This window comes from Sylvia atricapilla, chromosome 6 (assembly GCF_009819655.1).
Source record: "Sylvia atricapilla isolate bSylAtr1 chromosome 6, bSylAtr1.pri, whole genome shotgun sequence".
NCBI lineage: Eukaryota > Metazoa > Chordata > Aves > Passeriformes > Sylviidae > Sylvia > Sylvia atricapilla.
In genome coordinates this window covers 16,675,557-16,694,454 of record NC_089145.1, presented here as the reverse complement: position 1 = coordinate 16,694,454, position 18,898 = coordinate 16,675,557, and the positions used below count along the sequence as shown (strand labels likewise).

At 46.6% G+C, this 18,898-nt stretch overlaps 1 protein-coding gene across 1 annotated transcript in view; it reads left to right on the top strand.

The window, feature by feature from the left end:
* LOC136363080 (mucin-5AC-like) overlaps positions 1-18,898 on the top strand; it is a 34,821-nt gene that overhangs the window by 13,220 nt on the left and 2,703 nt on the right. Inside the window, exons 19-29 of the mRNA XM_066322167.1 lie at positions 111-262; positions 697-835; positions 923-1,036; positions 1,547-1,726; positions 3,029-3,268; positions 3,916-4,072; positions 4,239-4,367; positions 4,703-4,829; positions 5,542-5,585; positions 7,213-12,380; positions 12,475-18,385. Coding sequence (XP_066178264.1) covers positions 111-262; positions 697-835; positions 923-1,036; positions 1,547-1,726; positions 3,029-3,268; positions 3,916-4,072; positions 4,239-4,367; positions 4,703-4,829; positions 5,542-5,585; positions 7,213-12,380; positions 12,475-18,385 — 12,361 coding nt within the window. The remainder of the gene's footprint in view (positions 1-110; positions 263-696; positions 836-922; positions 1,037-1,546; positions 1,727-3,028; positions 3,269-3,915; positions 4,073-4,238; positions 4,368-4,702; positions 4,830-5,541; positions 5,586-7,212; positions 12,381-12,474; positions 18,386-18,898) is intronic.

Sequence of the window (18,898 nt, the reverse complement as noted above, 5' to 3'; positions counted from 1 at the left end):
AGCTGGGCAGCAATAAGACGATATAAGGCACCTTTTATGAGAATTTAATCTTCTTTTTTCTACTGTGGTAATTTCACTCTAAAATTATGGTTTTATCTTATCTTTTCCAGTATAGCTCACAATGTACATCTGGCTGCGTGTGCCCAGATGGGCTTGTGTTAGATGGGAATGGTGGTTGTATTCCTGAAGAGCAATGTCCATGTATTCACAATGAAGCCATGTATCAGCCTGGGGAAAAGATCAACTTTGACTGTAACACCTGGTAAGTATATCTGCAGAAGTAGCATTCCTGGTTCCATCATTTGCCTTTCTAAAGACCTTATATAGTACAAGAACAAGGAAATATTGGGATTGCAAATTTAATCAGTTGATGGATTTTAGATCTTTTAGTTTCGGATTACACAGTATGAGGAAGTTGCCTTCTGATATCTGTCAGATGGCCAAGCACAGAATGGGGGGAAACCTTTAGGACTACAGGGTTAATTAAGTATCTTGTTTTGCAGTTGAGATATTCAGGTGGCAGAACAGAACTTTTCTTTAGTTCTTTACTTTAAGAATGTAAAAAGACTATTTTATTGCCAGAATCAATATAGCATTTGGCAGGGACGGGTTGGCAAACAAATACTGAGTGTTCAGATATGTCTACAAAAAGAGTGAGTTGTTTTATTATTAAAATGTTTCATTCTTTTTTTCTAGTGTATGCAAGAATAGGAAGTGGGAATGTACAAAAGATCAATGCCTGGGCACTTGTGCTGTTTATGGAGATGGTCATTATAACACCTTTGACGACAAAAGGTTCAGCTTCAATGGAAACTGTGAATATACACTAGTCCAGGTACTGATAGTTAGCAGTAGCAAGTGAGAAGTAACCTTGATCATATCTGTAAAAATAATATATTTTTAAATGTTACTCTCTGCCCAGGACCACTGTGGGAAAAGTGGCACAGTCAATGGGACCTTCAGGGTTGTCACTGAAAATATTCCCTGTGGCAACACTGGGACAACTTGCTCAAAATCTATCAAAGTTTTCTTAGAGGTAAGAAGATTTTGCATATAGATCAGTTTTGTTTCATTTTGCCTTCTGCTAAGGCTTAGGAGAAGCCTAGATTTCTATTGCTTCAAAGAATTTGGAAAATATTTTAAAAAGCAATTCAACATTAAATTAGGTTTACATCAGATTCAAGTGGAATATTTGGTAGACCTTCCTACCTTTCTGTGTTTTCCACTTCACACACTGTCTTACATCATCCCTGGGAAAAGTAGAGGTCTAAAGGCAGAAACTTAGTCTACTATTATATCAGAAAATTATTTTATTGTATGCAGTGTAGTTCCTCCATGAGAGTCAAAAGACACTTTTTTGACCTACACCATTTAAAGTATCTGGTACCACACTTCAGGAACCTGAGATCTGAACTATATTGCTCTGATTTATTGCACTTTGGTAATTTGTTTTCATGATTTAAACTATTCATAGTGCTCTTAAAAGCAGAAGAACATGTTTGAGAGCACACAGCTCATTTCTCCTTACCTTTCCCTCCTGTTTCAGAGCTATGAACTGATCCTTGGTGAAGAGCATGTCAGTGTTGTAAAGCGAGGACAGAATGACGAAGTGCCATACACAGTCCGCTATATGGGAATGTACTTGGTGGTTGAGACCAAAAGTGGACTGATCCTCATGTGGGACAAGAAAACCAGCATGTTCATCAAGCTCAGCCCTGGTTTCAAGGTGCGGAACTAGGAGTTCAGTGGCAGTTTACTCTCCAGATTTGACTGGATGTGAATCTTGTTAGGACCCTGCCAGGATCCCAAGTAGAGATATCTCTAGCATTCCTGCAGTTCATCCCATGTTGCTTTCCACTCCTCTGGTACCTCAGGAAGCCGTGTCATAATCCTGCTGCCCTTTTGAGCTTGGAAGGCAGCTTCCAGTGCCTATTTGGCCTGACAGAACTTGAGTTGGCAAAACACTATTTTGGACTTGACTTTGTTGAAATTACGAACTGAACCTTGTTAAAGGTTATCAAACTTACTAAAATTACATAACTACATGTGTATAAATCAACTGAATAGGCTTGATCTTGAAAATAATCCATTGTTTCCAGTTCTCATTGACACACAAATTATCACACTTCAAAAACAAGGAAGTGTATTATGAGTGAATATTATGGGTGAAAGCCTCCTCTTATATGCCACCAAGTATTTGTCAAGCATATAACTACATAGACGATAAGGAAAATTAATTCCTATTTTCATACTCCTTCTCTTAGCCTATTATATATAAGCACTAAAAACTGCAGTAAAACTGCTATCTGATTGCATACCATAATGATATTTAAATTAGGTATTTAAACTAAGCCTAATTTAGAACTAGATATACCAACTTCTTTCAGTGCCATAGATTCTTTTCCTGCCTCACTCACTGGCATTTTATAAAAATAGCAGTAATACGAAAAGTATGTTTATGAAACCTTAGTTTCATAGAGAAAGCATGTATTGCAGTCTCTCACAGTTGTACATATCCATGCATTCAGAATGATGGATATTTTTAGATGCATAAGAAAAACGTAATTTCTTCATATACCTGTGAGCAGACTTAATGGTAAAGATTCAATGAATAGAGCAGGTGGCTGAACTAGTAATACTTAATAGTATTACCAGTTAATATTAATATTAACTTAATAGTTAGAAGGTTGGGGTTTTTTGTATGTATAGATATTGTATAAAAGAAGGCTTAAATGAAAAGTTTTATCAGCTGTGAGTCCTCATTTCCTTGTTAAAAATATACCTCAAAGATGGAAGGTTATGATGACAAAGATGGTTTTATTTTCATATCTAAAAGAAAAAGGTTAACAGTATCCTTCTAGCCTAAGTGGTCATATTCTGTTCCTTTATTCCAGAGTATGAAGATGTTCAGAACTGATAGAATAGAATGCCACCATTTTAAGAGCTGAATTAAAAGTATTATTTCAGTCTCAGATTTTGTTTCAAGTTTTCTCGCACCCATTACTCTTTTGTTTACTTCCTTTTGCAGGGCCAGGTCTGTGGTCTCTGTGGAAATTATGATGGCAACAGCATCAATGACTTTACTACAAGGAGTCAATCTGTAGTAGAGAATGTCCTAGAGTTTGGAAACAGCTGGAAAGTATCCTCTACATGCCCTGATGCTGTCAGTGTCAAGGATCCGTGTTCTACCAACCCTTATCGGAAGTCCTGGTCAGAGAAGCAGTGTAGCATCATCAACAGCAAAGTCTTTGCTGCCTGTCACTCTCAGGTATTACCAGGGCAGAAGTTTACTTTGCGAAAACTAAGCCTGTGGGTTGTTGAAGGTGCTGTTCTCACAGGTTTTAACATGCATGCCTCCTTTCTTAACATGTTTCACTTCAAATTGTGCCAGGAAAACTCCAGTCTGAATTGCCTTTAACGGCACAGATTTATAGTCCCTACTTGTAAGAAATAAAAAGACATTTACAAAAGAAAAATAATTACAAAAGAATAATAATTTCATAATTGCTATGAATTTTCTTGCAGCCTGACTTGAATAAAAATTCCCATATACCAGGTAGAGAAGACAAGCTCAATGAAATAACATAGGAATGAAGTATCAGCATAGCTTTTACCTGACACTAAGTGCATAATGAATGTTTTCAGGTAACTGTGCAGTTACCTAATATTTTTTTTTTTAATTAATCTAATCTTACACCAGAATACAAGTCTGGGTTTCTAAAAATCTGGCAATACATGATTTGGATGTATCATTTGGCATCAGCTCAAGTGTCTTACAGTGTCTTACAAAAGAAAAACAAATTATCAATGTAGGCCTTTCCTCTGGGATACTACAGTTGTAAGAAAACTACTCTAGCAAAAGTAAGAAATCATTTAGATGGCAGGATGCATAATATTATATTTGTTTAATAACAGGTTGAACCAGCAAAATATTACCAAGCATGTGTAACAGATGCTTGTGCCTGTGATACTGGAGGAGACTGTGATTGCTTTTGTACAGCAGTGGCTGCCTATGCTCAAGCATGTAGTGAAGTTGGTGTATGCATAGCCTGGAGAAGCCCAACAATTTGTCGTAAGTTTATGTCATAAACAATTCTGAAATGTAGCTAAATGTACAGTACCTTACATATGTTAATGTAACATCTCACTGTGTAAATTTACATCTCACTGTGTAAATTTTTCCTGCCTTTTTTTTTTTTTTTTCCCCTGAACATGTTCAACATTCTGTTTCTCCTCAGCACTGTTCTGTGATTACTATAATCAGCAAGGAGAATGTGAATGGCACTATAAGCCTTGTGGTGCTTCCTGTATGAAGACCTGTAAGAACCCAAGTGGGAAATGCCTCAATGACCTGCCAGGTTTAGAAGGTAAAAATAGGTTCAAGTACCTCCTAGTAGCTACATATTATTATATTTTAAATTATCTTTAATGAAGTGTATTTCCTCCTCCATCAGCTGCATTTTCACAATTCAATTTCTCTAACATCAATGGAGGCAGAGTATGGAAACTGGAGTAAGAAGATCTCTAGGACTAAGTTCTTATGGAGGGGTTCTGCTAATGCTACTAGCTCTGCATTACTTCCTAGAGCTATTGCAAAACAAAGTAAAAACATTATGACTATTAAAAACAAGACCTGCAAATGCATTTGGCACAAATAAAACTTCTGCTGACTGTATCTCATTCTTACCTTTTCCACCTTTAGGCTGCTACCCTAACTGCCCACCAGACAAGCCATATTTCCATGAGGATCAGATGAAGTGTGTTAGTCTCTGTGACTGTTATGATGATGAAGATGGAAAGATATATAAACGGGATGAATGTAATATATGGTAAGACTAAACATACCAACATTATCACATACAAGGGAAAAAGGATCAGAACTCCAGGGGGAAGTTGTATGTTCCTGCCACGTGCAGGATCAGTTCATGCTACCTGTGAAAAAATAATCTTACAATTTAATACCAGGTTTCGTACTACATTAATAAGGTTTTATGTGATTTTATGTTCTATTGAATTTGTTCTTCATTATATTGTAAATCCTCAGCATAAAGATACATCAAGAACAAGAAGTCCTTTATAACTAGGCTATCTTTATTTCACATGTCTGTGGCAGGAAAAATCTTGTGCCATGAGTAAAAATATTCATTAGTGTCCTGCTTCCAGGGATTTTATTACATACTTGTATCATTTGAGCATTTAGACTCACTCTTTATGCCTTCTATTTACTACAAAAAACATTGCAAATGCAAGGAAAGTGATAGGAAAGAAAGAGGGAAAGTCTTCCTTAAGACCTCTACCTGTAACTTTGCATAATAGTTAACTTCACTTCTATTTATAAGCTCAGGTTTAATATAAAGGAAGATTTTGGAACATAATGGCCAAAAAGGAGCCAAAACTAACATTCTAAAGGAGCCAGAACAGAACACTCCAGTAACAAACAGAAAGTGCCTTGCCTTTTGATGCCAGTATCTATCAGAAAGATTACTAATAAAATTACATCACAATTACAAAATATACGGGGTTTTATGCTTTCTGTTTCAGTGAGTGCACATCAGAAGGTTTACAGTGCAAGTTCGATGATAAAGGTAAGACAACTATGAAAAATTATTTAAAAAAAGAAATATTGGATACTGTATTTTCATAGATGCCTGAACTGAAAATAAACTTCTTCTGAATTACAGCCTGCAACTGCATTTATGAAGGGAATAGCTATAAATATGGTGAACTCATCTACAACACCACAGATGGAACTGGATGGTGTTTCAGTGCAACATGCGATGTCAATGGAACAATAAGCAGAAACATCTTTAAATGTGGTATTTTTACAACAACCCCATTTACATTTTCCACAAGTCAGCCCACAACTACTGCTTCAGGTATGCATGAATAATCTTTAAAATAACTCAAAAGTCTCTGTAAGTGAATAAAAGGCAGGTTTTCCTCTGAAAAACAGGACCTTTTTATCTCAGGTATATAATTTTACTTGAAACTGTTGACTTCTACTGCAGCCACCAATTCACCTGGCAGCTTTAGCTGAAAAAGCAGACTGTAGTTAAGGATGTACAAATGAATATGGCATTTCTTACAAACTCAGTCTCCTCTGTTTCACCATGGTGTTCCCAGGGGAAAAATTAATAGCATTTATTAATCATTGCATTCTGGAGAATCTTCTCATTTTCTTGCAAAATAACCCAGCACTTCTAAACCAGCTTCTGAGAACACGAAAGACAGTTTCTGCCACTTTTAAAATTACTGAGCATGTAAGCAGAAACTGAAGATAAGAAATTTTGTTTGAGGGAATGTTGAAACTATTTATAACCATTCTTTGGAACCTTTCCTAATTGTGTTTTATATGCAAAACAGCAGTTCCCTTCTACTCCTGGAGTACACTGCTATATTATTCCTTCAGTTAATTAATTATACTGGCCAAATTCTAAGTAATTGTGAGAAATATATCCACAAAATTCTACTATAGCAAGAACTAAGTATTCAAATTTAAGTCTTCTCTTAAGTAACATTGATATTGAGAAAGTCGTATCTATTCCACATGGTTATTTTCATAATGCCAGGAATTTGAGGTCTTATTAAAATACATAGAAAATACCTATTAGCTTATATACTTCATATACAGTATATGTGTATTCTCTATTATAAGGTACTATATACAAAATACATATATGTTAAGAATATATTTTGTATTTATAAATATGTTACATGTGTTAATATTGAACTAAGTAGAAAAGTCATAAACTAGTAAAAACATTTTAAAATTCACATGGTTATACAGTTAAGAGTAAATAAATGTAGATATAATTCCAAGGAGAATAAAACGTCTCCAAGGTTCTTCTTTATTTTTTTTATTTTCTTTTAAATACCAAGGAGAATAATACTCATACCATAGCACTTGTGAGTTCTATTATCTAAGCAGTGACATACTGTGCAAAGGATATCAGATTACCTATATTTAGCTACAAATTTTTAATAAATACCGAAGGAAGTACCTCTACAATAATAATACAGGCAAAAGGTCAAAACCTACTTTAGAAATTAAATTTGAGACTGCCAAAGCAGGTTCATTAAAATTAAAATACTACATAATATTAAAAAAATTATCTACAACCAAAAAAAAAGGTACGGAAGATGAACGATTTCTTCCTAGCACTGTCGTTAGTAAGAATAGAGAAGACTTATGTTTTCTCCTTTAAATTACAGAAATTACAACTTCAACACCAGTGACAACTGTATGTGTAAAAAATGTCTGTGTGTGGTCAGAATGGTATGATTCTACTCAGCCTGAAAACAAAGATGACAGTGGAGATTATGAAACATTTGAAAATCTCAAGAATAAAGGATACAGTGTGTGTACAAACCCAAGCAATGTTCAATGCAGAGCCAAAGAATATCCAGATACTGAAATTACCAACCTTAACCAAACAATAGAGTGTAGTCCAACCAGAGGATTAATATGCAATAACCAGGACCAAGAATCTACACAATGCTATAATTATGAAATCAGAATATCATGCTGCAGATACATACCATGTTCAGAAATACAAACTACACTACCACCGACAACAGAATTCACAACTACTGCTGTAGAATCAACACCAGTTACAATACAAACAACAATAATACCAACAACACTAAAACAAGAAAGTGAAGTCACTACAACATCACCAAGAGACAGAGAAGGAACGACTCCACTGGCTGAAACATCCGTAACATCAACGACATCACAAGTCTCAACAACAGGATACCAAAGCACAATTACTACAGCCAAAACCTCCACGCTGGTAACCCAAGCTCCATCATCACCCAATACTTTCTCCACTCTCCCACAATCAACAGTAGAAACCACACCTGGAAAAACAATAATCTCCAGTACTACTGCCCTGCCAACACAAGGTACAAGTACCACTACACCCAGAACAAGAGTGCCTACCCAAGCTACGACCATTATCAGCACCGCCACAACAACCATAGAAAGCACTACATCTAGAGAAGAAACTCTTCCAACAGTATTATCCACTGTTGCTATTCAAACAACATCACCAATTACTGCCTCCACCGCTGAAATAAAAATAAAAACTACCAGTGACACCACAGCTGTCCCCAGCACCACAACCACACCCAGTGAAGGCACAACCATCATTACTACTACGACCAGCACCTCTCCCCCTCAGACTGAAGGCACAACCACCATCACTACACCCACAACCACAGAGCCCACGCCAGCCACCACCACTATCCGCACCTCCAATACCACAGACAACTGCGTGGTAGGGCGCTGTGCCTGGACACAGTGGTTTAACGTTGATTCCCCTACTCCAGGCAGCGAAAATGGAGATTCAGAGACGTTTGAAAACATCCGAGCCGCCGGGTATGAGTTGTGTGAAAAGCCACAAGACATCAAGTGCCGAGCTAAAGACTACCCTGACCGAATTGTGAAAATAATGGGACAGAAATATGAGTGCAGCCTTGAGAGAGGGCTTGTGTGCAGAAATAAGGATCAAACGGTCAAGTACCCCACGTGCTTCGACTATGAGGTTTCAGTGCTGTGCTGTGACCAAAAACACTGCCAGACAACAGTAGCACCCACAGGAACTACAGTAAGCACCTCAACAACAAACTCCCCAGCAGAAACAAAACCAGTAGCAACTCAGCCTGCAGCAACACAAACCCCTGTACACACAATTCCACAGAAAGGAACAACAACCACTATAGGAACAACAGAAGGATCCAGCACCATCACCAAGAGATACACACTGCCCACGCCAGCCACCAGCACTGCCAGCACCTCCAGGACCACTGAGAGAAGCACCACTACAGCCTCAGCCACCTCATCTCCAGGACAAACCTCCACTGCAGGAACCCAGGCTCCAACATCTCCCACGACAGCCTCGGAAATCAAAATAAGAACCACTGTTGGAACAACAGCTGTCCCCACCACCACAACCTCAGAGGGCACAACCGTCATCGCTACCACCACCAGCACCTCTCCACCTCAGACTGAAGGCACAACCATCATCATCCCAACATCAACATCAGTGCCCACGCCAGCCACCAGCACTGCCAGCACCTCCAGGACCACTGAGAGAAGCACCACTACAGCCTCAGCCACCTCATCTCCAGGACAAACCTCCACTGCAGGAACCCAGGCTCCAACATCTCCCACGACAGCCTCGGAAATCAAAATAAGAACCACTGTTGGAACAACAGCTGTCCCCACCACCACCACCACCACCACCTCGGAGGGCACAACCGTCATCGCTACCACCACCAGCACCTCTCCCCCTCAGACTGAAGGCACAACCATCATCATCCCAACATCAACATCAGTGCCCACGCCAGCCACCAGCACTGCCAGCACCTCCAGGACCACTGAGAGAAGCACCACTACAGCCTCAGCCACCTCATCTCCAGGACAAACCTCCACTGCAGGAACCCAGGCTCCAACATCTCCCACGACAGCCTCGGAAATCAAAATAAGAACCACTGTTGGAACAACAGCTGTCCCCACCACCACCACCACCACCACCACCTCAGAGGGCACAACCGTCATCGCTACCACCACTAGCACCTCTCCCCCTCAGACTGAAGGCACAACCATCATCATCCCAACATCAACATCAGTGCCCACGCCAGCCACCAGCACTGCCAGCACCTCCAGGACCACTGAGAGAAGCACCACCACTACAGCCTCAGCCACCTCATCTCCAGGACAAACCTCCACTGCAGGAACCCAGGCTCCAACATCTCCCACGACAGCCTCGGAAATCAAAATAAGAACCACTGTTGGAACAACAGCTGTCCCCACCACCACAACCTCAGAGGGCACAACCGTCATCGCTACCACCACCAGCACCTCTCCCCCTCAGACTGAAGGCACAACCATCATCATCCCAACATCAACATCAGTGCCCACGCCAGCCACCAGCACTGCCAGCACCTCCAGGACCACTGAGAGAAGCACCACTACAGCCTCAGCCACCTCATCTCCAGGACAAACCTCCACTGCAGGAACCCAGGCTCCAACATCTCCCACGACAGCCTCGGAAATCAAAATAAGAACCACTGTTGGAACAACAGCTGTCCCTACCACCACCACCACCACAACCTCAGAGGGCACAACCGTCATCGCTACCACCACCAGCACCACTCCCCCTCAGACTGAAGGCACAACCATCATCATCCCAACATCAACATCAGTGCCCACGCCAGCCACCAGCACTGCCAGCACCTCCAGGACCACTGAGAGAAGCACCACTACAGCCTCAGCCACCTCATCTCCAGGACAAACCTCCACTGCAGGAACCCAGGCTCCAACACCTCCCACGACAGCCTCGGAAATCAAAATAAGAACCACTGTTGGAACAACAGCTGTCCCCACCACCACAACCTCAGAGGGCACAACTGTCATCGCTACCACCACCAGCACCTCTCCACCTCAGACTGAAGGCACAACCATCATCATCCCAACATCAACATCAGTGCCCACGCCAGCCACCAGCACTGCCAGCACCTCCAGGACCACTGAGAGAAGCACCACTACAGCCTCAGCCACCTCATCTCCAGGACAAACCTCCACTGCAGGAACCCAGGCTCCAACATCTCCCACGACAGCCTCGGAAATCAAAATAAGAACCACTGTTGGAACAACAGCTGTCCCCACCACCACCACCACCACAACCTCAGAGGGCACAACCGTCATCGCTACCACCACCAGCACCTCTCCCCCTCAGACTGAAGGCACAACCATCATCATCCCAACATCAACATCAGTGCCCACGCCAGCCACCAGCACTGCCAGCACCTCCAGGACCACTGAGAGAAGCACCACTACAGCCTCAGCCACCTCATCTCCAGGACAAACCTCCACTGCAGGAACCCAGGCTCCAACATCTCCCACGACAGCCTCGGAAATCAAAATAAGAACCACTGTTGGAACAACAGCTGTCCCCACCACCACCACCACCACCACAACCTCAGAGGGCACAACCGTCATCGCTACCACCACCAGCACCTCTCCCCCTCAGACTGAAGGCACAACCATCATCATCCCAACATCAACATCAGTGCCCACGCCAGCCACCAGCACTGCCAGCACCTCCAGGACCACTGAGAGAAGCACCACTACAGCCTCAGCCACCTCATCTCCAGGACAAACCTCCACTGCAGGAACCCAGGCTCCAACATCTCCCACGACAGCCTCAGAAATCAAAATAAGAACCACTGTTGGAACAACAGCTGTCCCCACCACCACCACCACCACAACCTCAGAGGGCACAACCGTCATCGCTACCACCACCAGCACCTCTCCACCTCAGACTGAAGGCACAACCATCATCATCCCAACATCAACATCAGTGCCCACGCCAGCCACCAGCACTGCCAGCACCTCCAGGACCACTGAGAGAAGCACCACTACAGCCTCAGCCACCTCATCTCCAGGACAAACCTCCACTGCAGGAACCCAGGCTCCAACATCTCCCACGACAGCCTCGGAAATCAAAATAAGAACCACTGTTGGAACAACAGCTGTCCCCACCACCACAACCTCAGAGGGCACAACCGTCATCGCTACCACCACCAGCACCTCTCCCCCTCAGACTGAAGGCACAACCATCATCATCCCAACATCAACATCAGTGCCCACGCCAGCCACCAGCACTGCCAGCACCTCCAGGACCACTGAGAGAAGCACCACTACAGCCTCAGCCACCTCATCTCCAGGACAAACCTCCACTGCAGGAACCCAGGCTCCAACATCTCCCACGACAGCCTCGGAAATCAAAATAAGAACCACTGTTGGAACAACAGCTGTCCCCACCACCACCACCACCACAACCTCAGAGGGCACAACCGTCATCGCTACCACCACCAGCACCTCTCCACCTCAGACTGAAGGCACAACCATCATCATCCCAACATCAACATCAGTGCCCACGCCAGCCACCAGCACTGCCAGCACCTCCAGGACCACTGAGAGAAGCACCACTACAGCCTCAGCCACCTCATCTCCAGGAAAAACCTCCACTGCAGGAACCCAGGCTCCAACATCTCCCACGACAGCCTCGGAAATCAAAATCAGAACCACTGTTGGAACAACAGCTGTCCCCACCACCACAACCTCAGAGGGCACAACCGTCATCGCTACCACCACCAGCACCTCTCCACCTCAGACTGAAGGCACAACCATCATCATCCCAACATCAACATCAGTGCCCACGCCAGCCACCAGCACTGCCAGCACCTCCAGGACCACTGAGAGAAGCACCACTACAGCCTCAGCCACCTCATCTCCAGGACAAACCTCCACTGCAGGAACCCAGGCTCCAACATCTCCCACGACAGCCTCGGAAATCAAAATAAGAACCACTGTTGGAACAACAGCTGTCCCCACCACCACCACCACCACAACCTCAGAGGGCACAACCGTCATCGCTACCACCACCAGCACCTCTCCACCCTCAGACTGAAGGCACAACCATCATCATCCCAACATCAACATCAGTGCCCACGCCAGCCACCAGCACTGCCAGCACCTCCAGGACCACTGAGAGAAGCACCACTACAGCCTCAGCCACCTCATCTCCAGGACAAACCTCCACTGCAGGAACCCAGGCTCCAACATCTCCCACGACAGCCTCGGAAATCAAAATAAGAACCACTGTTGGAACAACAGCTGTCCCCACCACCACCACCACCACCACAACCTCAGAGGGCACAACCGTCATCGCTACCACCACCAGCACCTCTCCACCTCAGACTGAAGGCACAACGATCATCATCCCAACATCAACATCAGTGCCCACGCCAGCCACCAGCACTGCCACCACCTCCAGGACTACTGAGAGAAGCACCACTACAGCCTCAGCCACCTCATCTCCAGGAGGAACCTCCACTGCAGGAACCCAGGCTCCAACATCTCCCACGACAGCCTCGGAAATCAAAATAAGAACCACTGTTGGAACAACAGCTGTCCCCACCACCACCACCACCACAACCTCGGAGGGCACAACCGTCATCGCTACCACCACTAGCACCTCTCCCCCTCAGACTGAAGGCACAACCATCATCATCCCAACATCAACATCAGTGCCCACGCCAGCCACCAGCACTGCCAGCACCTCCAGGACCACTGAGAGAAGCACCACTACAGCCTCAGCCACCTCATCTCCAGGAGAAACCTCCACTGCAGGAACCCAGGCTCCAACATCTCCCACGACAGCCTCAGAAATCAAAATAAGAACCACTGTTGGAACAACAGCTGTCCCCACCACCACCACCACCACAACCTCAGAGGGCACAACCGTCATCGCTACCACCACCAGCACCTCTCCACCTCAGACTGAAGGCACAACCAACATCATCCCAACATCAACATCAGTGCCCACGCCAGCCACCAGCACTGCCAGCACCTCCAGGACCACTGAGAGAAGCACCACTACAGCCTCAGCCACCTCATCTCCAGGACAAACCTCCACTGCAGGAACCCAGGCTCCAACATCTCCCACGACAGCCTCGGAAATCAAAATAAGAACCACTGTTGGAACAACAGCTGTCCCCACCACCACAACCTCAGAGGGCACAACCGTCATCGCTACCACCACCAGCACCTCTCCCCCTCAGACTGAAGGCACAACCATCATCATCCCAACATCAACATCAGTGCCCACGCCAGCCACCAGCACTGCCAGCACCTCCAGGACCACTGAGAGAAGCACCACTACAGCCTCAGCCACCTCATCTCCAGGACAAACCTCCACTGCAGGAACCCAGGCTCCAACATCTCCCACGACAGCCTCGGAAATCAAAATAAGAACCACTGTTGGAACAACAGCTGTCCCCACCACCACCACCACCACCACAACCTCAGAGGGCACAACCGTCATCGCTACCACCACCAGCACCTCTCCACCTCAGACTGAAGGCACAACGATCATCATCCCAACATCAACATCAGTGCCCACGCCAGCCACCAGCACTGCCACCACCTCCAGGACTACTGAGAGAAGCACCACTACAGCCTCAGCCACCTCATCTCCAGGAGGAACCTCCACTGCAGGAACCCAGGCTCCAACATCTCCCACGACAGCCTCGGAAATCAAAATAAGAACCACTGTTGGAACAACAGCTGTCCCCACCACCACCACCACCACAACCTCGGAGGGCACAACCGTCATCGCTACCACCACTAGCACCTCTCCCCCTCAGACTGAAGGCACAACCATCATCATCCCAACATCAACATCAGTGCCCACGCCAGCCACCAGCACTGCCAGCACCTCCAGGACCACTGAGAGAAGCACCACTACAGCCTCAGCCACCTCATCTCCAGGACAAACCTCCACTGCAGGAACCCAGGCTCCAACATCTCCCACGACAGCCTCAGAAATCAAAATAAGAACCACTGTTGGAACAACAGCTGTCCCCACCACCACCACCACCACAACCTCAGAGGGCACAACCGTCATCGCTACCACCACCAGCACCTCTCCACCTCAGACTGAAGGCACAACCATCATCATCCCAACATCAACATCAGTGCCCACGCCAGCCACCAGCACTGCCAGCACCTCCAGGACCACTGAGAGAAGCACCACTACAGCCTCAGCCACCTCATCTCCAGGACAAACCTCCACTGCAGGAACCCAGGCTCCAACATCTCCCACGACAGCCTCGGAAATCAAAATAAGAACCACTGTTGGAACAACAGCTGTCCCCACCACCACAACCTCAGAGGGCACAACCGTCATCGCTACCACCACCAGCACCTCTCCCCCTCAGACTGAAGGCACAACCATCATCATCCCAACATCAACATCAGTGCCCACGCCAGCCACCAGCACTGCCAGCACCTCCAGGACCACTGAGAGAAGCACCACTACAGCCTCAGCCACCTCATCTCCAGGACAAACCTCCACTGCAGGAACCCAGGCTCCAACATCTCCCACGACAGCCTCGGAAATCAAAATAAGAACCACTGTTGGAACAACAGCTGTCCCCACCACCACCACCACCACAACCTCAGAGGGCACAACCGTCATCGCTACCACCACCAGCACCTCTCCACCTCAGACTGAAGGCACAACCATCATCATCCCAACATCAACATCAGTGCCCACGCCAGCCACCAGCACTGCCAGCACCTCCAGGACCACTGAGAGAAGCACCACTACAGCCTCAGCCACCTCATCTCCAGGAAAAACCTCCACTGCAGGAACCCAGGCTCCAACATCTCCCACGACAGCCTCGGAAATCAAAATCAGAACCACTGTTGGAACAACAGCTGTCCCCACCACCACCACCACCACAACCTCAGAGGGCACAACCGTCATCGCTACCACCACCAGCACCTCTCCCCCTCAGACTGAAGGCACAACCATCATCATCCCAACATCAGTGCCCACGCCAGCCACCAGCACTGCCAGCACCTCCAGGACCACTGAGAGAAGCACCACTACAGCCTCAGCCACCTCATCTCCAGGACAAACCTCCACTGCAGGAACCCAGGCTCCAACATCTCCCACGACAGCCTCGGAAATCAAAATAAGAACCACTGTTGGAACAACAGCTGTCCCCACCACCACCACCACCACAACCTCGGAGGGCACAACCGTCATTGCTACCACCACCAGCACCTCTCCCCCTCAGACTGAAGGCACAACCATCATCATCCCAACATCAACATCAGTGCCCACGCCAGCCACCAGCACTGCCAGCACCTCCAGGACCACTGAGAGAAGCACCACTACAGCCTCAGCCACCTCATCTCCAGGACAAACCTCCACTGCAGGAACCCAGGCTCCAACATCTCCCACGACAGCCTCGGAAATCAAAATCAGAACCACTGTTGGAACAACAGCTGTCCCCACCACCACAACCTCAGAGGGCACAACCGTCATCGCTACCACCACCAGCACCTCTCCACCTCAGACTGAAGGCACAACCATCATCATCCCAACATCAACATCAGTGCCCACGCCAGCCACCAGCACTGCCAGCACCTCCAGGACCACTGAGAGAAGCACCACTACAGCCTCAGCCACCTCATCTCCAGGACAAACCTCCACTGCAGGAACCCAGGCTCCAACATCTCCCACGACAGCCTCGGAAATCAAAATAAGAACCACTGTTGGAACAACAGCTGTCCCCACCACCACCACCACCACAACCTCAGAGGGCACAACCGTCATCGCTACCACCACTAGCACCTCTCCCCCTCAGACTGAAGGCACAACCATCATCATCCCAACATCAACATCAGTGCCCACGCCAGCCACCAGCACTGCCAGCACCTCCAGGACCACTGAGAGAAGCACCACTACAGCCTCAGCCACCTCATCTCCAGGACGAACCTCCACTGAAGGAACCCAGGCTCCAACATCTCCCACGACAGCCTCGGAAATCAAAATAAGAACCACTGTTGGAACAACAGCTGTCCCCACCACCACCACAACCTCGGAGGGCACAACCGTCATCGCTACCACCACCAGCACCTCTCCCCCTCAGACTGAAGGCACAACCATCATCATCCCAACATCAACATCAGTGCCCACGCCAGCCACCAGCACTGCCAGCACCTCCAGGACCACTGAGAGAAGCACCACTACAGCCTCAGCCACCTCATCTCCAGGACAAACCTCCACTGCAGGAACCCAGGCTCCAACATCTCCCACGACAGCCTCGGAAATCAAAATAAGAACCACTGTTGGAACAACAGCTGTCCCCACCACCACCACCACCACCACCTCAGAGGGCACAACCGTCATCGCTACCACCACCAGCACCTCTCCACCTCAGACTGAAGGCACAACCATCATCATCCCAACATCAACATCAGTGCCCACGCCAGCCACCAGCACTGCCAGCACCTCCAGGACCACTGAGAGAAGCACCACTACAGCCTCAGCCACCTCATCTCCAGGACAAACCTCCACTGCAGGAACCCAGGCTCCAACATCTCCCACGACAGCCTCGGAAATCAAAATAAGAACCACTGTTGGAACAACAGCTGTCCCCACCACCACCACCACCACAACCTCAGAGGGCACAACCGTCATTGCTACCACCACTAGCACCTCTCCCCCTCAGACTGAAGGCACAACCATCATCATCCCAACATCAACATCAGTGCCCACGCCAGCCACCAGCACTGCCAGCACCTCCAGGACCACTGAGAGAAGCACCACTACAGCCTCAGCCACCTCATCTCCAGGACAAACCTCCACTGCAGGAACCCAGGCTCCAACATCTCCCACGACAGCCTCGGAAATCAAAATAAGAACCACTGTTGGAACAACAGCTGTCCCCACCACCACCACCACCACAACCTCAGAGGGCACAACCGTCATCGCTACCACCACCAGCACCTCTCCCCCTCAGACTGAAGGCACAACCATCATCATCCCAACATCAACATCAGTGCCCACGCCAGCCACCACCACTATCCGCACCTCCAATACCACAGACAACTGCGTGGTAGGGCGCTGTGCCTGGACACAGTGGTTTAATGTCGATTCCCCTACTCCAGGCAGCGAAAATGGAGATTCAGAGACGTTTGAAAACATCCGAGCCGCCGGGTATGAGTTGTGTGACAAGCCACAAGACATCAAGTGCCGAGCTAAAGACTACCCTGACCGAATTGTGAAAATAATGGGACAGAAATTTGAGTGCAGCCTTGAGAGAGGGCTTGTGTGCAGAAATAAGGATCAAACGGTCAAGTACCCCACGTGCTTCGACTATGAGGTTTCAGTGCTGTGCTGTGACCAAAAACACTGCCAGACAACAGTAGCACCCACAGGAACCACAGTAAGCACCTCAACAACAAACTCCCCAGCGGAAACAACAACAATAGCAACTCAGCCTGCAGCAACACAAACTCCTGTGCGCACGCTTCCACAAAAAGGAATAACAACCACTATAGCAACAACAGAAGGATCCAGCACCGTCACCCCAAGATACACAGTGCCAACGCCAGCCACCAGCACTGCCAGCACCTCCAGGACCACTGAGAGAAGCACCACTACAGCCTCAGCCACCTCATCTCCAGGACAAACCTCCACTGCAGGAACCCAGGCTCCAACATCTCTCACGACAGCGTCGGAAATCAAAATAAGAACCACTGTTGGAACAACAGCTGTCCCTAGCACTACGGCCACAGCCAGAGAAAGCACAACCATCATCTCTACCACCCCCAGCACTGCCTCTACTTCACCTGAAATAAAATTCAGAACCACTCATGGCCCCACAGCCGTGCTCACTACCACTCTTTCTCAGTCTGGAGGTACCACAGGTGTTACTGAAACTCTAACAACATTCTTTTCTCCTACTGTGGAAAGTATTGCTACAACAGTTTTCTCCGGCAGCACTGTCAGCCCAGGTATGTCATTGTTTCTTTCTTAAAATTTTACAACCAGCTTTTTCTTTATACCAACATTCCTATCTTTGTGTTCTGTGGCTTCTTCCCCTTAACCAGATTCTCATTGTATGAATCTATGACCATTTATATTCCTTCAAAACACAGAAACCAATTTTTAACCAATCTGCCCTTTATTTACTAGTATCTACATTTGACAGCTGGGTTAACTTCATCGTATGAATTCTTACTTTAATGGAGAAAGTTGAAACTTTTGAAAAGTTCAGACGTAAATTTCATAAGATTTGCCAAAGTCCAGATGTTAATCAATGAAATCAATGAAAGAATTTCCACAATCTCCACTTGTGAATAGGGCAAATATTTGAATGCAACAAAAATTCGCTTGGTTTGCCTGAATATTGAATAGACCTCTTGAATATGTTAAAGTTATTAGATCAAAATTCTGTACCTGCAAACTAAATTATTACTTGTGCTCAACAGTAACTTCACCTGGTACATCACAATCAAGTCATGTTA